At 40.1% G+C, this 20,186-nt stretch overlaps 1 protein-coding gene across 1 annotated transcript in view; it reads left to right on the top strand.

The window, feature by feature from the left end:
- Nucleotides 1-404: 404 nt before the first annotated feature.
- Nucleotides 405-20,186, top strand: part of LOC129242129 (uncharacterized) — a 142,162-nt gene continuing 122,380 nt past the window's right edge. The window contains exon 1 of the mRNA XM_054878687.1: nt 405-871. Within this exon, the coding sequence (XP_054734662.1) occupies nt 415-871 (457 nt within the window). The 5' untranslated portion in view covers nt 405-414. The remainder of the gene's footprint in view (nt 872-20,186) is intronic.

Below are 20,186 nucleotides of genomic sequence, written 5' to 3'. Positions count from 1 at the left end.
GCATTCCCTCAATACCGAAGGCAAAGGTTTTCATTCCGCGAGTGGTAAAACCGGAATATGCGCTGCGACTACTACAACGTCAAAACACGGACGTGCCGACAGACGATTGGAAAGTGTTGAGCGTGGCAAAACCAACAACTGCTGATGGTGGCCAGGATTACATTATCCAAATCAACAAGCCGGCAGAGGACCTGCTTTACGCGCGATTCGGGAGGATGGCTTGGGGAGTTGGTAGCGTGCACCTTCGCCTCAAAAAGCGCAACCCGGCAGACGACAATCACAACACGCTCGCTGCGGGGGAGGTGGAAAAGGATCTCGGCATAGAAGAGATCCTGGAAGCCTCCCTCAATATACAGGAAGTGGAGAAGGGCGACTTGGAGGTAGTATCCAACCCCGAGGAGGTACTGAGGCTAGATGCTGAAAGTCCTTCAGATAAACCTCCACAAAAGTAAAAACGCCTCAGCCGAGCTCCTGCTCAACATAGAGGGAGTCGGCTACGATGTGGCTCTAGTCCAGGAACCATGGATAGCGTCGGGCAACATAGTCTCCGGTCTAAAGTCACAAAACTACAACACATACATCCCGATTGTAAAAAATAAGGTAAGAACAGCGATATTAGTCAAAAAAAGTATATGTTCTTATATTGATCACAATCTCTCTTCAGACGATCTGACAGTGGTGGCGCTGGAGGGCTGCAAGGATGAGACGCTACTCTTTGGGTCCTGCTATATGCCACATGATGAGGAAGCACCACAAGCGGAACTTCGGAAGCTGGTAGAAACAGCTGCCAGAAAGAAGCATGCTCTGGTGGTAGGGACGGACGCAAACGCACATCACACAGTCTGGGGAAGTGCAGACATAAACGACCGAGGTGAGTCACTATTTACCTATATTCTTCAAAGTAGTCTAGAAATAGCTAATAGAGGTGAGGAACCAACATATGTGGGACCAACCTCGAAGAATGTACTCGATTTAACACTCTACACAAGCAGGCATGTTATGGTTCAGGAATGGGAAGTATTGAGTAGGCCCTCATTCTCTGATCACAGATACATAAGCTTTCAGGTGATATTTCGCTCAAAAAACAAGCTTACATCCTTTAGAAATCCTAAGAATACGAACTGGGACTTGTATAGGGATATACTATCAAAAACACCAATAATACCCCGGAAATACAAGACAAACATCGCGCTTGAGAAAGGGGTTGAATTGTTTACAACTACGCTTGTTAAAGCCTTTAAAAGATCCTGCCCTCCAACACGTAATAGACGCAAGGTGAAGCCTCCTTGGTGGAACAGGGAATTAGGAGCACAAAGGCGTAGGGTACATGAATTCTATAGGTTAGCAAAAGTGGCTGACGATGAGTTCTGTTGGAAAGAGTATAAGGATCTGCTAAAAGTATACAAGAAAGAGATACGTAAAGCCAAGAGAGAATCTTGGAAAGACTTCTGTAGCAGTATGGAAGGCACTAACGATGTGGCTAGACTTAGGAAACTGTTATCCAAGAATCCGTCTATGCCAAGAACAATACGAAAAACTAACGGGGAGTGGGCTGACAGCTGTGAGGACTCTCTAGAAGACCTAGTCAGTACACACTTTCCAGGGTGTGCGGACACTGCAGATCTCGAACCTAGAGGAGATATTGTGCACGAAATCCCGACGAACATAATTACAAACAACAAAATAGAATGGGCTATACAAAGTTTCGACCCATACAAATCGCCAGGACTGGATGGAATCTTCCCGGCCATGCTCCAAAAGGTAAGCCATCTTGTGGTACCATGGTTAAAAACGATATTCAGGGGATGCCTGAGGTTCAGCTACGTTCCTGTATTGTGGAGAGAGGCGAGGGTTGTGTTTATTCCAAAAGCGGGAAAAAGCAACCCTCTTTACTCAAAGGAGTACAGGCCCATTAGTCTGACCTCATTTCTCCTGAAAACGTTAGAGAAGATTTTAGACACATACATTAGAGACACAATTGCGCCGGACGAATTATCCAAGGCGCAGCATGCCTACACTAAAGGCAGATCCACTGAAACTGCACTTCACTCACTTATACTAAACATAGAAAAGGCGTTAGAATATAAGGAGTATGCTCTAGGAGTATTTCTAGATATATCAGGAGCCTTTAACAACGTGACAAAAGATGCTATTCTAAACAGCATTGAGTCACTTAACGTGCAACCCGCGGTTTATCTATGGATAAGGCAGCTATTAGCTAGCAGAAAGATAAAAGCGGAGTGGAACGATGCGAGCGTCACCAAATATGCATGTAGAGGTACTCCGCAAGGTGGGGTACTATCACCGCTATTATGGTTACTTGTAGCAAATGAAATTCTTAAGAAACTTGACGGAGGGGCACCTAAACTAGTGGCTTATGCCGATGACATAGCTATAATAGTTACGGGAAAGTACCTGGACACTATCAGTAATGTGATGAACAACACTCTCAAAACGATACACCAATGGACATCCCGCGCAGGGCTAGGGATAAACGCCGGAAAAACGGACATGGTACTTTTTACCAGGAAGTACAAAGTTCCGGCGTGGAACCTACCGAAGCTGGGCAATAACGAACTACTTCTCAAAGACTATGCGAGGTACCTCGGAGTAATACTGGACAGCAAATTGCTGTGGAAGCACAACGTCGAGGAGAGGGTGAAGAAGGCCAGTAATGCTTTGTACGCATGTAAAAGAATGCTGGGTGTTACTTGGGGTCTATCACCCTCTCTGATGCATTGGTGCTACACAGCAGTAGTCAGACCGATATTGCTGTATGGAACCTTAGTATGGTGGACTGCGACAAAAAAACTGACATACTTAATGCCGCTAGAAAGGATTCAACGCCTCGCTGCTCTGTGCATAACAGGAGCGATGAAAACCACTCCAACGGCGGCACTGGAGAAGATACTCAGCATGCCACCTATTGACCTCATGGCGGAAAACCTGGCAGCGAAATCCGCGAGGAGGCTAATGGCTGCGGGGGTATTCACCTGCAGAACCTTCGGTCACAGCTCAATAGGAAAGTGGAGCTCAGGTGGCACGGACTACATGACTCCGTACTTCAATTGGGAGAGAAGGTTTCGCACTACAATTGAAGAGGAGGGATGGCACAAAGGCATGAAGCCTGGCCATAGAACTTTTCACATCTATACAGACGGCTCGAAAACTCCAGACGGAGTGGGAGCAGGTATTTACTGCTCAAAACTAGGAATAAGGCAGCCTATCAAGCTACCAGACCACAGCAGTATTTTCCAAGCGGAAGTTTTTGCTGTGGGGAAGGCCGCGGAGCTAGCCTACTCTAGAACAAGAAAGAATTCGACAATTAATATATACGTGGATAGTCAAGCAGCAATAAGAGCAATAAGCTCATATTGTATTAAGTCCAAAAATGTTCGACGGAGCAGGGAGGCCATAGAAAGGCTAGCCGGAAACAATAGGCTGCATATCTACTGGGTACCTGGTCACAAAGGCATTATGGGGAACGAAATAGTAGATGAGATAGCAAAAAGTGCTGTGAGGCTACCATTTGATCAAGAGAACGACATACCAAAACCGCTAAACACAATATACAACGAAATGGACGACCACATGAAAAGGCAAGTGGAAGCTAGGTGGACTAACTTGACCACATGCAAAACGGCAAAAGTCATGTGTAGGACTAACGACAAAAAACTGACTCCATTCGTACTTACGCTCTCGCGAAAGGAATGCAGAACTATCATAGGTATGCTAACAGGCCACAATCTACTGGCTGCATATGCGTACAAAATAGGGATTGCTAACACGGACAAATGCAGGAAATGCAGAGAGGATGTTGAGGAGACTTTAGAACACCTTCTGTGCGCTTGTCCGGCATTACTAAAAACGCGACTAAAATGCCTGGGAGCACCACTGTTTGAAGGTCTGGAAGACGTCTCTAAAGCGGAGCTCCCAGCCCTACTTAGATTCGCTAAAAGCGCTGACATCCTACATGATGTCTACTTCAGGTATTCATAGAGGTCGGTCTCCATCTGGTATCGCTAGGGACCAAAAGGTCTATGCGCGGCTTATTGCCAACCAGGCTAACCTAACCTAACCTAATCTTATCTAATCTAATCTAATCTAATCTAATCTAATCTAATCTAATCTAATCTAATCTAATCTAATCTAATCTAATCTAATCTAATCTAATCTAATCTAATCTAATCTAATCTAATCTAATCTAATCTAATCTAATCTAATCTAATCTAATCTAATCTAATCTAATCTAATCTAATCTAATCTAATCTAATCTAATCTAATCTAATCTAATCTAATCTAATCTAATCTAATCTAATCTAATCTTATCTAATCTAATCTAATCTAATCTAATCTAATCTAATCTAATCTAATCTAATCTAATCTAATCTAATCTAATCTAATCTAATCTAATCTAATCTAATCTAATCTAATCAGAAATACTATTTACCATTCAGAAGCGGCTTAAAACTGCGGAGTCGTCCATTCAGGGATCCCAATACCCTAGATTGGAGGTAAAGCTTAACCCACGTGCGTTTGAAATTCATATAAAAAATAAATAAAAAATAATAAGCGCATACACTCCTCCTCTTATTTGTGGCATGCTTCTTTATGTTGTTCTACAAATCGAGATTCATATGCGACAGTGCAATATTAGGCACTGTTATTGTTTCGAATGCATAAATGGACAACGTTTTTTCGTGTTTTTATTTTTCATAAATTAATAAAAAAAATTTTTTTTTATCAGAAACCAAAATTATAGCGACATATTTCTAGCAAGCTGTAATTTTCATGTTGAACGCCATCAAAGGTCATAGCGGCGCATGTATTGTCAGTCGGTATACAATGGCATTGCTATGAATTTTGAATGTGCTTATGTAAGTATATTAAAAAGTCATTTGTGTCGCCCCGATCACCGTATACCTTGGCAGCAGCTATTGAAGTAAGTTGGAAATCCCTGAGGTATATCATTCATTATAAAAATACTCGTACTTGTCACTAAAACTAAAAGATAAATGTACTTTTTATTTATTTATACATGCATACACACATACATATATACATGCACACACACATGTACACATGCACACATGCACACATGCGCATATTTGTCAAATACGGAATTTCTTTAAGTATTCATTGCTGCATTAGAATATTTGCTTTCGTTTGCTTTGAAAACAGCAAACAACTATTTCGTGTAAATAGACACACACACACGCACACACATACTCAGCCACATATACATACATATGTATATCCCCTGGGGACATGCCGCCAATGAGTTGCTTAAGCGCGTCAAATTTCATTGCCGACTGCTTCCGACGCCAACGACGGCAACGAAAATGCTTTTGCGTTGCTTGTTTTTGGGTCGCTTTCCTTCACTTTCCTTTACTTAACTTCACTTTGTTCTCATTCAGACGTTTGAAGACGCGCGTGTCCTTTGTATAGCTGCTGAGGTCCCATGCATCGCTTTCCTTTCTTTGCTTTGCTTCGCTTTGACAACGCCCAACTACTTTGCATGATTGATGATGGCTTTGATAAGAAGATTTCCGAATATTGACAACAGCGGCAGCACTCACAGCAACAATAACAGCAAACAGGAAAGTGCATTTACAAGTAGTAGAAGCGCAGATTATTTGAAAATGAAAATGTAGTTGCGGAAGGAAGCAAATGCCTTGTCGTGCCTTGAGGGGGGCAGCGGCGCTTAGCGCGAAAAGTCAATTTGATTAGACGCGTCAGTAAAGAAACTGGTCATGCTGGAGTTGAAGTTAAATATGAGAATGACGCAGTTGAAAAGAAATGCCAGCTCAGAAGTGTGGGTGGTTGCAATTGTCTGGTGCTGCATAAGCAGCCAGTTGGACAGCCGTGTACCCCCTGCATGTAGAGTTAGATTCATATGTTTGCATGGAAAGACAACTTTTGTTGCTTTTAATTTCCAAATATTTGCCAACTTGTTACTTGGCACTCCTTTTACACTTCAGTTACAGTGCGTTTTCACATGCCTGACAGCCTTCTTGCCACATAGTCAAATGTCATGCAGTTGAGTCTCTGCGGATTTCCTGTAGCTGTGGCTGCAAAAAGTCTCCAGGGTGATTACATATTTTGTAAGCACATCATTATTTGTAATCGGTATGAAGAAAAGTCAGACTGCCGCAGCTTCGACGGGCAAAGTGTAGTTAGATGTAGTTCTTGGAAGGGTACGCAATACGGGAAAATGCTTTCATCTTCGTCACTGTCTCGAAAAGTTAAATCGATTAACACCCCTTTATTATGGCTGCCAAATGCATAGGAGAGTGAAATTTTTTTTCTGTTTAAAACATAAGTTGGTGGAAAAGCATTCAGAGCCACATCTATTAATCTGTGGAGCACTCAATAGAACTCGTTTGAAAAGTACGTGCAAAGTCAGAGGGATGCCACTACTGGCGCATATCGAGGTTATGTTTAGTTAGTAGCTTCATTGGAAGCACACGCACCAAGTTTCTGCCAGATCGGTCTATTTCTCTGCGTTTGCAATTCGATTGAATCGAGGAGGCCGAGTAATTTTCAAGAAACTCGACAACGCAACACCTCACGCCTAAGCAGTTGTGGTAGCAAAATTAATAAGCATAGGTTTCCAACTCGCTTTATATCTCCCCTATTATTCAGACTTAGATCCCGCGGCCTACTATTTGTTCACCAAATTGTAGAAATGACCGGCGGGAAAAAGATGTCATTCAAACGCAGAGGTGGTTGCAAAAACGATAAACTATTTTTCAGACTTGGACAAATCGTATTATTCGGAAGGGATCAAAAAACTACAACAGCTTTGGACGAGGTGTATAAACCTGAAAGTAGAATATTTCGAAAAGTAGAAAAGGTTTACCCAAACCCACTTAAGTCGTTTTTATTTTCCCATGGATATTTCAAACGACGCTCGTATATGTGTACGTTCTTTCAACACTTCATCTCGCACAAGGCGCATTCATTAAAGCTGGTGGCACTAGACCAACAACAATGTTTTGTACGTTTGGTTGTCAAAGCAAAGTATTGGCGAAGTAGATAACAAAGAATGAATTCGCCTTGTTTCATTCTGGACTGACAGCCACATGGACACGGCGAAAGTAAAAACATAAATCAGCTTATTTACCTGTACCACCTTTATTAGATTCGCCTTGATCTTGCATTTGAATGCTCAAAAATTTTTATTTCGATGCGTCAACTTATAATTTCTTTACCATTTGTGATTTGAAGTTTACGTGTCAGTGTAAATAGTTTCTTAGAAAATAATAGAATATCGCGCTGCGATAAAATTCTTAGTTTTGGATGGTTCATCAGCAACAGAAATTTGTAAAAATGATAAAAGTGTTTAACGATTATGTGATTCTTCGTTTTCAACTGTGTATCGAGAAGCTCTAGAGTTGAAACGTAGCCATAAAAGCCACACAGCGGAAGTCTAAAAGGAGCAGCAATTCCAAACGTTATTGGGCTAGTGTTTCTTTCTTGGTGTAACATTCAAGGGTATAAAATTTGACCAAAAATTACCATGGAAGAGGTGGCGAAAAAGGTCATTATAATATTCATGACGTGTAAATCGATTGCACGTAGAAATGAGGGAAGTAGACCAAAAATCACTACGATGTATCTAAGCGGCTATAGTCTGACCAATGATTTCCTAAAACGCAGTAGACTGGGAGAATTGCAAGGCGAGGCAAATAGTACTCGTATTAACGGCACTAACAGAATTACAAAGACTCGCGTGGAGCCATGCGTGCATGTCCCACGGCATCAATGGAGCTTCTTCTAGAGCTCACACCTTCACGTTCATATCCAATCTCAAGCTAGGAGGGTTATTCTAACCACAGCCAAAGCTACCATTGGCTCAAGTGTTCATCAAAGTCGCAAGAAGTTTGGTATTCTTGCTGGACTAACCTCTGAGATCTTAATACCTCGCGGCATGATGTTACCGATTTTCAGTTTTATCAAATACTTCAAGACTGAACTGAGCAATACAAAGACTTATGTAAACTCCCAAGATAAACCAGAACATGATAACGTGGTATACGCACGGATCCTTCACCGAGGAAGGTGCAGTCTGCCCACTGAGAAAAAGATACTTAGAAGCGCTTAGTAAGAATACAAATACTTGTCAAACGGAAGTCTACACAAAAGAAAGATGCACGCAGTTTAACTGTGAACAGAACTCTAACATCAGATTAAAAGCTATCCTTCCTGATAGCCAGGCAGCAATCAATTCTCGCAACTCTTTTCACGTTACATCAAAATTGATGCTGGAATGTTTTAATAAGTTGAATATCTTAGGTCAGAACAACCAGTTGCGTATCCTATGGGTTCCAGAGCACTTAGAAATTACTGGGAATGAAAAGTCAAATAAATTAGGCAGAAAGAGGGCTTCCGCCCATTTATATACGCAGAGCCATTTGTGACCTAGGAAAGTCAGTCTGGAAGTAGAGGATAAACAAAGAAGATCATACTGGGATAATCTGCCAGGTTTATCGCAATAAAAATCAATGAAAAGTAGCTTTAATTTATAAGAAAATTATAAAGAATTTATTAAGAATAATTTTAGAAAACTCAAATGAATTGTAACAGGGCTTTGAAGATTGAATCTTTCAGGTTCTATAGGGAGGAAGATGAGATCACCAAACCTGTGCTGGTATCGTGCCCAGCATTCATAAATAAGAGTGACATTCCGTTGGCAAACATATCTTGCCAGAGGAGGAAATAAATAAAAAAAATAAAACTAAAAAAAAATAGAGGAGTTCTAAAATTTATTGAGGGAGTTGGACTCAGAGAAATACTCTGGATCCACGACGGGAGCAAAATAGACCTTGCAGATCGCAGTGCTAAATCCCCTCATAATAATAACAAAAATGTCGCTGTTTGAAATTGCTGATACCACAACCAACTCAGCTGAAGATGCACCCATATTTTGCATCAAAAATTAGATATGGAAATTCTATTCGGAAAGTTACTGACACATTCGTTAATAATTTAGCAAAAACCTTGGAGTACTTTTTTGTAGAGCTTCTAAAAATCATTGCAGAAGCTTAATAAAATTTTACTGCACGCCAAAATAAAACTATTTGGATTTTGGTAGAGCGGGCAACAAAAATATATTTGTAAACGCGTTTTGAAAGATTTGCCGTTATTGTTGCTGAAGCAGCATAAATATTCCGTATACATTTAAAGGAAAATCTGTTGGTGGAGTCACGGTCTTTCGACGTTCCGGTAACGTAATATAGTTCATCGTACTAGGGTTCGACTGTAGGTGCTCTTTAAATGTACCGGGTGTTGTTTAGCTGCATGAGAACTATCGATATCCAAACCTATGGTTTGCTGAGAATGGCAAGCTATGTATGTTGAAATGTCTGTTCAGTATTGCTTGGCAAATCAGAAATTATGGAAATTTACTTTGAAAAAAATAAATCTGTTCTCGAAGTTCATAGAGCGAAGTGTTAAAGAAGACGCCGTAATGTCAATTCGCCATTGTTCTCAACTTGTTAGTCTTGGCCCTGCGACTACGTAAAATTGTTTTCGTAAGGATCTTGGCTTACGCGCCATAAAATACAACTCGTGCCAGAATTAAAGCAAAAAAACCATCGTTAGCGTCCCATTATTGCTGATTGGGCTCATTCAAATTTATTATTCAGATTTATTGGGAAAAATATATGGCACTCGTAGCCGCGGCGAACAAATGGCGGAAATTATATTCGAAAAATAAATGCCATGAAATTATCTACCGGACTATAATAAGAAAAAGAATTATTCCAACAATATTTCTGTGTTGTATTATCATTTTAAGTTCTCGAGCTCTTAAAAAAACGTTCGATATAAATTCATATGTTCAGAGAGTTAGCTTGCGATATGTGAACCAAATCACCTTCCATAGGCAAAAAACAATTACGTAGTTGTAATAATAAATTCCATGACGAAGCGGCGTGAAAAAAAGCAGTGGTGTAGCCAATGTTAACATCAGCTTCCGGATGAATTGAGGTGGTGTGTCTGCATTCGCAGTTGTAACAATAAAGGCAGCCAAGTAGACAAAGTCAATGCATGATTATTTGTCTAGCTGGAAGAGCAAGCAAACGCACAAACACACACATGGATGCATAGGTACAAATAGAAAGCCAGAAAGTCAGTAAATAAGTGAATGTTGGCTTTCCTTCAGCCGAAAGTATTATTAGATGTTCTGCTATGAACATCTCACAGCGGTGCTGTAAAACTATTTCGTTCGTGTACTCACATTTGTTTATTACAACATTCGACTAGTGGCAAGTTTGCTGGGATGGTCGACGGGCGCCGCTAATGTCTCGGCTGATGATGCTCGTGGGGAACTCCCACAGTAGATATCTGCTACTGCTTATTGTCTGGGGAGTTATTCGTTGGCTGGTATGTGGCATTATTACGCACACATCTGTCGGTTTTTGGCTGACTATCTCGTTGGTGGTGGCGGTCGTGGTGATTGTGGTGGTGGTATTGTTGCTAAAAAAATTACAAACTCTGCTGGCATTTTGACTTGCAACGCTAGCTGATTATTGGAGGCCTTTGCACTCCCCTTCCAATCTCACTTGACTCTCTCGTCGCACTTACTTGAACGTACGACTTCAATTTGTTGTAATAAATTTTTTATTAGTTATGTGGCTTAGTTGTTGTTGTTATTGCTGCATTGTAATGCGATAAATTGCTGTATATTTATTGCTTGTTCAATAATATTAATACTCTCACATTCCCCAAAATATGAACAGAAACACACAAACACAAACTCACCCATGCCTGCACATAAGCTTTAACATCCCTGTAGTCGAACCTTCTTAATAGTTCTATATTAGACTATATTAGAAAGGATTTCTACTACTCCAGCTATTATAGATTTCTATTCTAGTGTAGAGCTCCATATCAATACGATCTTTACCGCTTTGCCAACTCTGTCCCTTCTAAAAAGGACTGAGACAGTGGTACGGTGGGTAAATGAAAATAGAGTCATGAGCAGTTTTCTCGGGAAGGCTGTGCATCAGTGCATCCTTTCGATTACCGAGTCACGGTAGTGTCTTTTACGCAGGAGTTATTGCCACAAGGGAGGGATTATTGATCTTAAAAAAAAGATCCCCTAACTACGAGGGGAGTATATGTCTCCTGGGATAGTCACGCAACTCTAAAATCGTTAGAGTCAGTGAAGCACTCGTTAAAAGCAGTAGTTGAATGTCACAAATTATTATGTGAAGTATTGCAATATGTAAAGGTATACCTGATCTGGGTCTCAGGCCATAGAAGTATAAAAGATAATTGCACAGCAGATGAGCTTTCTAGGAAAAGTGCAACGCGAAATGTTCACCCGGATAATGTACTAAAATCGATTCCCTTAGCTACTTACAAAATTGTTACTGAATCTTAGGAGACAAGATATAAGAAATATGAGAGTGGTGCTAACAGGGTAGCATGTATTTTCACCAGACATCTTGAGGACCGAGACATCGGCGAAACTCACTGATTTGCAAGCGAAGGCGGACAGGCTCGGCTCGCTGGCTCGCACTGTCGGGCTGGAGGTCAACATCACCAATACCGAGGCTATGAAAAAAAAAAAAAAAATAAATAATTGGCGCGTACACTTCTGTTAGGTGTTTGGCCGAGCTCCTTCTCCTATTTGTGGTGTGCGTCTTGATGTTGTTCCACAAATGGAGGGACCTACAGTTTCAAACCGATTCCGAACGGCAGATATTTTTATGAGGAGCTTTTTCATGGCAGAAATACACTCGGAGGTTTTCCATTGCATGCCGAGGGCCGACCGCTATTAGAAAAATGTTTTTATTAATTTTGCTTTCACCGAGATTCGAACCAACGACCTCTCTGTGAATTCCGAATGGTAATCACGCACCAACCCATTCGGCTACGGCGACCGAGGCTATGAGAGGCAACAAAAATAAAGCAAGACATGTAATGGTTGACGGGTGCTCGGTGGAATTTGTCGAAAGCTTCTACTACCTCGGCTGCACTATCACGACAGACGGCGGATCAGATGAAGACGTCAACTGCAGGCTTAACAAAGCAAAGGCGGCGTTCCGGCGAATGCGAGTTCGCAAATCTCCAGACGCACTAAACTGCGAATATTCAGCTCATGTGCGAAGTCTGTACTATTGTACGGAAGTGAAGCATGGCTGGACTCCAAACCATCACACAGAGACTACAACCTTTCATGAACATACTTCTCTGCAACATCTGTAGGGCAGAGCACCATTAGCAATGACGCGCTGTAGAGATCCACGAATGTGGAGCCCTTCCTATGGCAAATTAAATGCAGAAAGTGGCGTCACTCGATTAGAAAACCATCAGATAGCATCAGGAGAATGGCACCGTACTGGAACCCGCAAGGGAGCATAGGTCGATGGGACGGCGCAAAAAACAACAGCCTTGAACCGTGCGCGTTGAAAGAGTCTTGTTGAGGACCTACGCTCCCGAGCGGAGTGAACAAGGATATATAAAAAAAGGTAAAAAAGGCAATGTCTAACTAGAAAGCATTCAAATAGACTGATGGTACCTTTTGTTGAAGCACTTAAGATATTGAAGAAGAGGAAGCCGTGGAAAACGTCCTGTGTAAATGCATTGCTCTATACAGAAAAAGGTTTGTCACGCTCGGATTCGCCTTTGTTGACATAATTGAGGCGGTCTCTTAAATAGGGTTGCCGAATTTCTCGAAATTCATTAAATGCACAGTTTGGTTCAGAAAAGACTCAGGAGGGTAAAGAACGAGATCCAGTGGTAGCCCAATGGGGCTATTCAGGCCTAATTGTGTCGGATCACAGCCAATCAATCGAACCTAAACTAATATTTCTGAACTTTTTACTTTCTGTTTGGTTTGTAATTGTAATTTTTGTATTTTTTTTTTGTAATAATTCTTGTAATTTTCTATCTATCGTTTTTCAATGCTAGCAACTGTTCTTAGTTTTTGCTTTTATCAAGGTTTAATTCTACAATATGCCAATTATCTGCTAATACATCAATTACAAAATATTTAACGAACTAACGGGGGATTTTTTAGCTATTATCTTTTTATTCTTTTTGTTTCACTGTCAAACATTTTCAGTTTTGTCTAGCAAATCATTGAATTTTATTATAAAAATGCGTGTTCTGTTAAGGAAGTTTAAGATCCAATTTTATATCGAAAAATTATGTTCAGCAACGAAGGACCTTTTTGGTCCAATGGGTACGTAAATAAGCAGAATTGTCGATTTTGGAGTGAAGATCAGCCAGAAGAATTGCAAGAGCTACCAATGTATCCAGAAAAGGTCACAGTTTGGTGCTGGAGGTATCATTGGACCGTACTTCTTCAAAGCTGCTGCGAACCGTAACGTAACTGTGAATGGTGAGCGCTACCGTGAAATGATATCCAACTTTTTTTGCCCAAAATGCAAGTACATCTTCAAATATTAAATTATGTGAACTTTACTATCGATTTAAATAAAATTTTCATGTATTTGTCTAAATTTTACGTTTTTTTTTTTTTAACTTTCCTATAGCTCTTAAAAAATCACACTTTAGTTATAGAACTAGTTAAGGAAGTGGTGTATAAAAGACAAAAACAAAGATGATTGACTTAAATAGTAACCTAATCTTTGTAAACCCCATTACGAACATTTTTTCACGGGTCATACATTGCTATTTATAGTAAAAGCAAAGTATTTCTTTTGCAGAGAGCCCTAATTGGTAATTTTGCAACTGGTGCAATTCTAGTCACCCTCGAAGTAGTATGACTAAATACCAGTTCATGCAGTAGAATGTTCGTTGCTCATCTCCCTGCTGGTATACTGCAGCAACCACCCGAAATGTGTCCACAATTTTCATTCATACCCTAAAAAATAATACAATAACAATAAACACAGGAACTCCTATTATGGCATTCGAAGTACGGCTGTAACTAATATACAATGAAAAAAAAAAAAAAAAAAAAAAAAAAAATTCATACGATTGCATTGCCAATAAAGCATAAATCATTTTTTGCTAAATATTTAAGAGCATTCAAATATGTGAGGGGTGTGGAGTGAGTACTCATGCAAACATACGCAAGCTAGACGCTACGCTTACACACGCATAGTATCTTCTTTTATTTATGCCTTTCTACTAGTGGCATATTTTATTGATATAAACGAGACAGTATGGCAGTTTACAGCCGTCATTTGTACGCTGGCCAACATATTAGTTTCTGCAAATTTTCTAGCTAACGGTATCTGAGTAAAATTTTTTTGCGCTTTAATTAGAAATCAAACTTTTAATTACAATGGATTATGCGTAGTTTTGTTTTAAATATATCAAATATTCATATGTACATTAGGGTGCATCGTTTTAGATAGAAAACAAAATAAAAAAAAACCGTAGTGGTGGAAAATCTCATTGGAATTCTAAAAATTTTTTTATTTTAAAACATTTGCGAAAATATTTCAAACAAATATTAAGGTTTACGGATGTGAAGGTACCTCTAAAAATTGGAGATGGTGAAAGGGTGTCAGATTGAATGGATTCCATAAAAATATTAAATAATATAACAATAATTAATAAAGGGTGTTTTTTTTAGAGGTTAGGTTTTCAAGATGAAATAAAACGTATATAATTTAATGTTATGGCCAAGAATTTAGCTTTATTATAAAGATAAGGGTTTGCCATTATGTTTTTAAAAATGATTTCGGGCAAGTGGCCGCCGCGGCTGGCTCGAATAAATTCCAGCCGAGAGGCCCAATTTTCGACCACTTTTTGCAGCAATTGGGGCCGCAATAACGCGCCGAATATTCTCTTCCAATACGTCAATCGTCTCGGCTTATCTGCGTAGACAAGCGACTTCACATAGCCCCACAAGAAATAGTCCAGCGGTGTTATATCGCACGATCTTGGAGGCCACGCCACAGGTCCACGGCGCGAGATAATGCGCTCACCAAAAGTTTCCTTCAATAAATCGATTGTTGCGTTGGCTGTGTGGCATGTAACGCCGTCTTGTTGGAACCAAAGGTCGTCCACATCAACATCGTCCAATTCAGGCACGAAAAAGTCATTAATCATGGCTCTATAGCGCTCTCCATTGACTGTAACATTATGGCCGGCTTCATTTTTAAAGAAATATGGACCAATGATTCCCTCTGCCCATAGAGCACACCAAACAGTGACTTTTTGAGGATGTAACGGCGTCTCAGCAATGGCTTGCGGATTATGTTCACTCCAAATGCGACAATTTTGCTTATTGACATACCCATTCAACCAAAAGTGAGCTTCATCGCTGAACAAAATTTTCTTCGATGCGTCGCGCGAACCGAACCATTATTTTCGTAATAAATTTGCACGATTTGCAAACGTTGTTCAGGTGCAAGTCTATTCATTATGAAATGGGAAACCAAACTGAGCATAAATCAAGTGACAGCTGTCAAAAAGACCATCTACGAAAAAAGTAGTGCCAACTTGAAAACCTAACCTCTAAAAAAAAACACCCTTTATTTATAATTTATTTAATCAGCCGAATCAAAAGGCATAAATATACATATATTTTTAAATGACGCGTACACCCTCTTTGGGTGTTTGGCCGAGCTCCTCCTCCTATTTGTGGTGTGCGTCAACAACATCAATTACACAAATGGAGGGACCTACAGTTTCAAGCCGACTCCGAACGGCAGCTATTTTTTATGAGGAGCTTTTCCATTGCCTGACTTCATTTTGATCTTTCACCGAGATTCGAACCAACGTTCTCTCTCTGAATTCCGAATAGTAGTCACGCACCAACTCATTCGGCCCCGGAAAAAAGTTTATATAAATAAATAAAGTAAATTACGACATTTTTTATGCTATTTTTGACTTTTTTTGCGCGAATGGTTGAAGGAGACCGAATGGTTGACCGATTTAGACTTCTAGGTCTTCATTGAAAAGGTATTTTTCAACGATTTTAATCTTAAGTCACCCTATTCACATCACAGGTTTTTCGCAAATAATCCGTTGATAACATTTTTTTGACAAATCTTTTAAGCTTTTCTAACAGCCGTGATAAATTTTTGAAAAAAAATGTATTTATAAACTAAATTTATTATCAGAAAAATCACACTAGCATGAATGATTTTATATAGCTTTCTGGCTAATCCTTAATTTCTGGGTAGCTGAGTAAGCTCTCGCACGATCTTGTTAGCAAGATTGGAACCGAGCTGGAAGCTAACGAATACACAATGGGCGTGTTCGTGGACATTGAGGGGCTTTTGATAATGCCACTTTCGGCTCAATATGTTCTTCTGCCGAACGACATGGAGTTAATCAAACCAATGGATATATTTCATGCTCTCTGAGAGGCTGTTAACCGCTGGTGGGAGCAGTGACGAACAAATCATAGTCAGAGCCAAGCAAGGGTGTCCCCAAGGGGGTGTTCTTTCTCCGCTGCTGTAGTGCTTCGTCGTAGACGCTCTACTAGCGGAGATGCAGGAACTCGTTTTTCATCCATATGCGGACGATGTCTGTGCGCTCACATCGTTTAAAACCTTAAGGAGGCTTTGCACGAAAGTGCAGAGGATTCTTGACAAAATCGATTGTTGGTGCATGAGACAAGGTGTTTCCGTTAATCCGAACAAAACAACCATAGTCCTGTTTACGGGAAAACGGAAATTGGATGGACTGAGTCTTCCAACAGTGAAAGGTGTGACACTTGGTCTTTCCAATGAAGTTAAATATCTAGGAGTAATCCTGGCGGCCGCCGTGGCCGAATGGGTTGGTGCGTGACTACCATTCGGAATTCAGAGAGAGAACGTTGGTTCGAATCTCGGTGAAAGGTAAAAAAAAATTAAGAAAAAGTTTTTACTAATACCGGTAGCCCCTCGGCAGGCAATGGCAAACCTCCGAGTGTATTTCTGCCATGAAAAAGCTCCTCATAAAATACTAATTGCCGTTCGGAGTCGGCTTGAAACTGTAGGTGCCTCCATTTGTGGAACAACATCAAAACGCATACCACACATAGGAAGAGGAGCTCGGCCAAACACCCAAAAAGGGTGTACGCGCCAATTATATATATATATATTATATATAATCTTGGATAAGAAGCTGACTTGAAAACTTTTAAAACCTGGGGTCTGAAACCTGCTGTGGTCCTATGGATATACACAGCACTTATCAGACCATACAGGCTACAAAGAAGTGTATGTTGATGCATCACGGGTGCCATAAGCACAACCTCTGGTGATGCGCTAAATGATATGCTTGATTTGCTCCCCCTGGATCTTTAGATACAACAGGAAGCAATAAAAGCAATGTGTAGACCCCATAAATATGGTTTCTGGCACGAAGACGGAACTTCGGGACACAGAGAAATCTTTAAGTTGCTATCTGAGCAGTATCCACCGTTTTTGACAACTAAAGACGACCTGATATGCACAGTTTCATTTGGAAGGAAATTTGATTTCTGATTTCCATTGTGTGAGCAATGGAGCAATCCAGAATGCATGCAAAGAGGGTCTGGAGCCGGATGGTACTTAAACGATAGTAATAAGAACCACTATGCTATTGGGGGAAATGACAACCGTTTTCCAAATAGAAGTTTTTGCCATCCTGAACGTAGCCGAATGGATAATCGAGAGGAGATGGAGCGAGAAACAGATTGGAGTTTTAATGACAGTCAGGCTGCATTGAAGGCCCTGGAGAACTCGAAGCAAACCTCAAAGATTGTTCAAGAATGTAAGAAGAAGCTCAATTCTGTCGCAAGACAAAACATGCTTGTACTTATATGGGTTCTGGGACACTCCGGTGTTCAAGGAAACGAAATTGCCGACGAATTGGCCAACCGTGGATCAGCGGTGCCCCCACAGGGGCCAGAGCTAATAATCGGAATCAGTTTCGTAGAAATCATGAATTGGATCACCGAATATGCATGCAATTTACATAATGATTGCATTCCAGTATAGAACGCTGCAGAACTGCAAAGTGTTTTGTGACAAGCACGAAAAGAAAACTGTCAAACTTTCTACTAAAACGTGGAAGGAAAAACGTTCGATGGATGGTCCGTATTATTACAGGACACAACCCATGAGGTCAGCATATGACCACCATTGGAATCAATGTGCGTGTCGTGCTTGGAGGAGGCCGATAGCACTGAGCACTTTCTCTGTGAGTGTCCTGCCCTTCCTAGAGCACGGCTACGAGTTTTGGGTTCCAATGTCATGAGAATGAGTAATATTCGTTCTCTAAAACTAGAGGATATTTACAGATTAACCGAAGAATCTGGAAAATTCTCACAGGACTAACTATCTCTATCTCTGTCTCTATTCTTTCCGATCTCTTTCTCTGATACTTTTCTCCTTCTCTCCTTGACTTCCCTTCTCTTCTAACCTAACCTAACCTAAATACAATGGGCTTTTTAGCCTGAGTGTTTTAGGAGCCACCAAATCTCTTGATGCTCCTTGGCTACACCTTTACAAATTTCAGTTTCATTTCAAGCTCTCGCATGCCTGTCTAAATCGGTTCTTTTCTTGATGTGATCAAAATCTTCGACCGATATCGACTGGGTTTTCAATTTGATCGAAAGGTATAGAATTCTCTAATTTTTAACTCCAGTATGGGAGGCTGTAACACACAATTGGCCTTACAAAATATATAGTTTTAAATAATTTCCTCTAAGTCCACTTTCTTTGAGTCCATTTTCAGTATGGCCCGATACCATATTCACATCGTGATATATGGCTCACTAAAATGGTCATAACGCTTTACTTTTCCTATAAATAATTCACTATTTCTTAAATAATCCACTTGCTGGCAGACCAGATGGCCGGTTACCACCGAATATATTTACTTTTAGTCAAAAATTATTTGGATAGAGTTTTGAGCTTTGGTTTAAGAAGAGACTTATGGGAGAATTTTATGAAATATACTTTTGTAGCCTATGAATATTTGTGAACCCTCTATGTAAATCTGTTATGATTATTTTTGGCCCTGTTCCACAAAAGAGACAAAAAATACCTATCCATTGAGCAGTCAGAGGGTTAAAAAGTTCCACAAAAGGGTTGCCCTATATGTGTCCTACAGAACTGCTGAACACATCATATACCCAAAATATAAGGATCACTTAGTTTCCCATGCCAATTTGCCACAAGCAAGTGCAAATGATTGAACATTTTTAGCCGACAAAAAATTAAAAAAACAATTCAAGCGTTAGCTTTCAAATCGCCGATTAGTTTTTGCTCCCTCTACCAAAGTCCATGGTCAGAACCACATTTTGTTTTTCATTTTGGTTTTTCTTGTGCAGTATTATTTTTGTTGTTCAGTGTAATTGTTAGCCGAAATATTTTTCCATTTGTATCTATGGAAATGAGAAGCAATGCCTACTTACAAATCAAAATCCTACGCATTTCCCTACAGGAGTAGGACTGACTTTAAAAATATTTGTCTGCTTTTTTCAGTAGGACAATTTTTTGACGCTTTTGAAACCATAACTGCAACGCGATTCAATGGCCGTTTTGACTTTTTTGGTTTCAATAGGCTCACTTTTTTCTACAGTTTCTTTTAACTTTACTTGCTGCTCCAAATGTGTTTAGAAGTGCACACATACACGTACACGTACACGTACACATACACCTACACACTTACACTCCTACACTTATTTGTGTGTAAATGCACATCGCAGTTATGTGTCCTCCTAATAGCTTCGTGATTGGATTTTGCTAATTTATTTATTTGTGTTGGCGACAAAAATAAAGTACAAATGATTTTTATTGGTTTCGCTGTATGCCCTATACGAAAACTTTGAAGTATTGTGAAACATTTCTGGTTTAGAACTGGTACTATTTCACGAATTGCGGACCACTGCGCTACTCTGGAATAATAGAAAACAAGAAGTGACAAGAAAACGAAGGTTGAAATGAAAAAAAAGAGCGAGACGATATTGAAGTTGAGTTGTAAGAGAGAGCTAAGAAAAGAGTTGAGTTAGGTTAATGCATAGATAGTGAATAGAAAGGATAAATAGAGAACTAAAAAGAAAAAAGTTATTTGCCAACCAATAAACCAAAAATCTACAATTACGTCAACACAACAACTGATTCCATCCACTTCACTGACAGCTGAGTAGTGGTGCGCCGATGTACCCAACATTCTGCTTTCTCTCAACCGTGCTTGCTCTAATTATATCGCGGTTAGGTACATCTGTGTTCAGCCGGTGAACATTTTTGGATTTAATATTAGTTTCAAAATAT

Source organism: Anastrepha obliqua, chromosome 3 (genome assembly GCF_027943255.1).
Source record: "Anastrepha obliqua isolate idAnaObli1 chromosome 3, idAnaObli1_1.0, whole genome shotgun sequence".
NCBI lineage: Eukaryota > Metazoa > Arthropoda > Insecta > Diptera > Tephritidae > Anastrepha > Anastrepha obliqua.
Note: the sequence above shows the minus strand (reverse complement) of the source record. Positions and strands in the feature narration are given on the sequence as shown.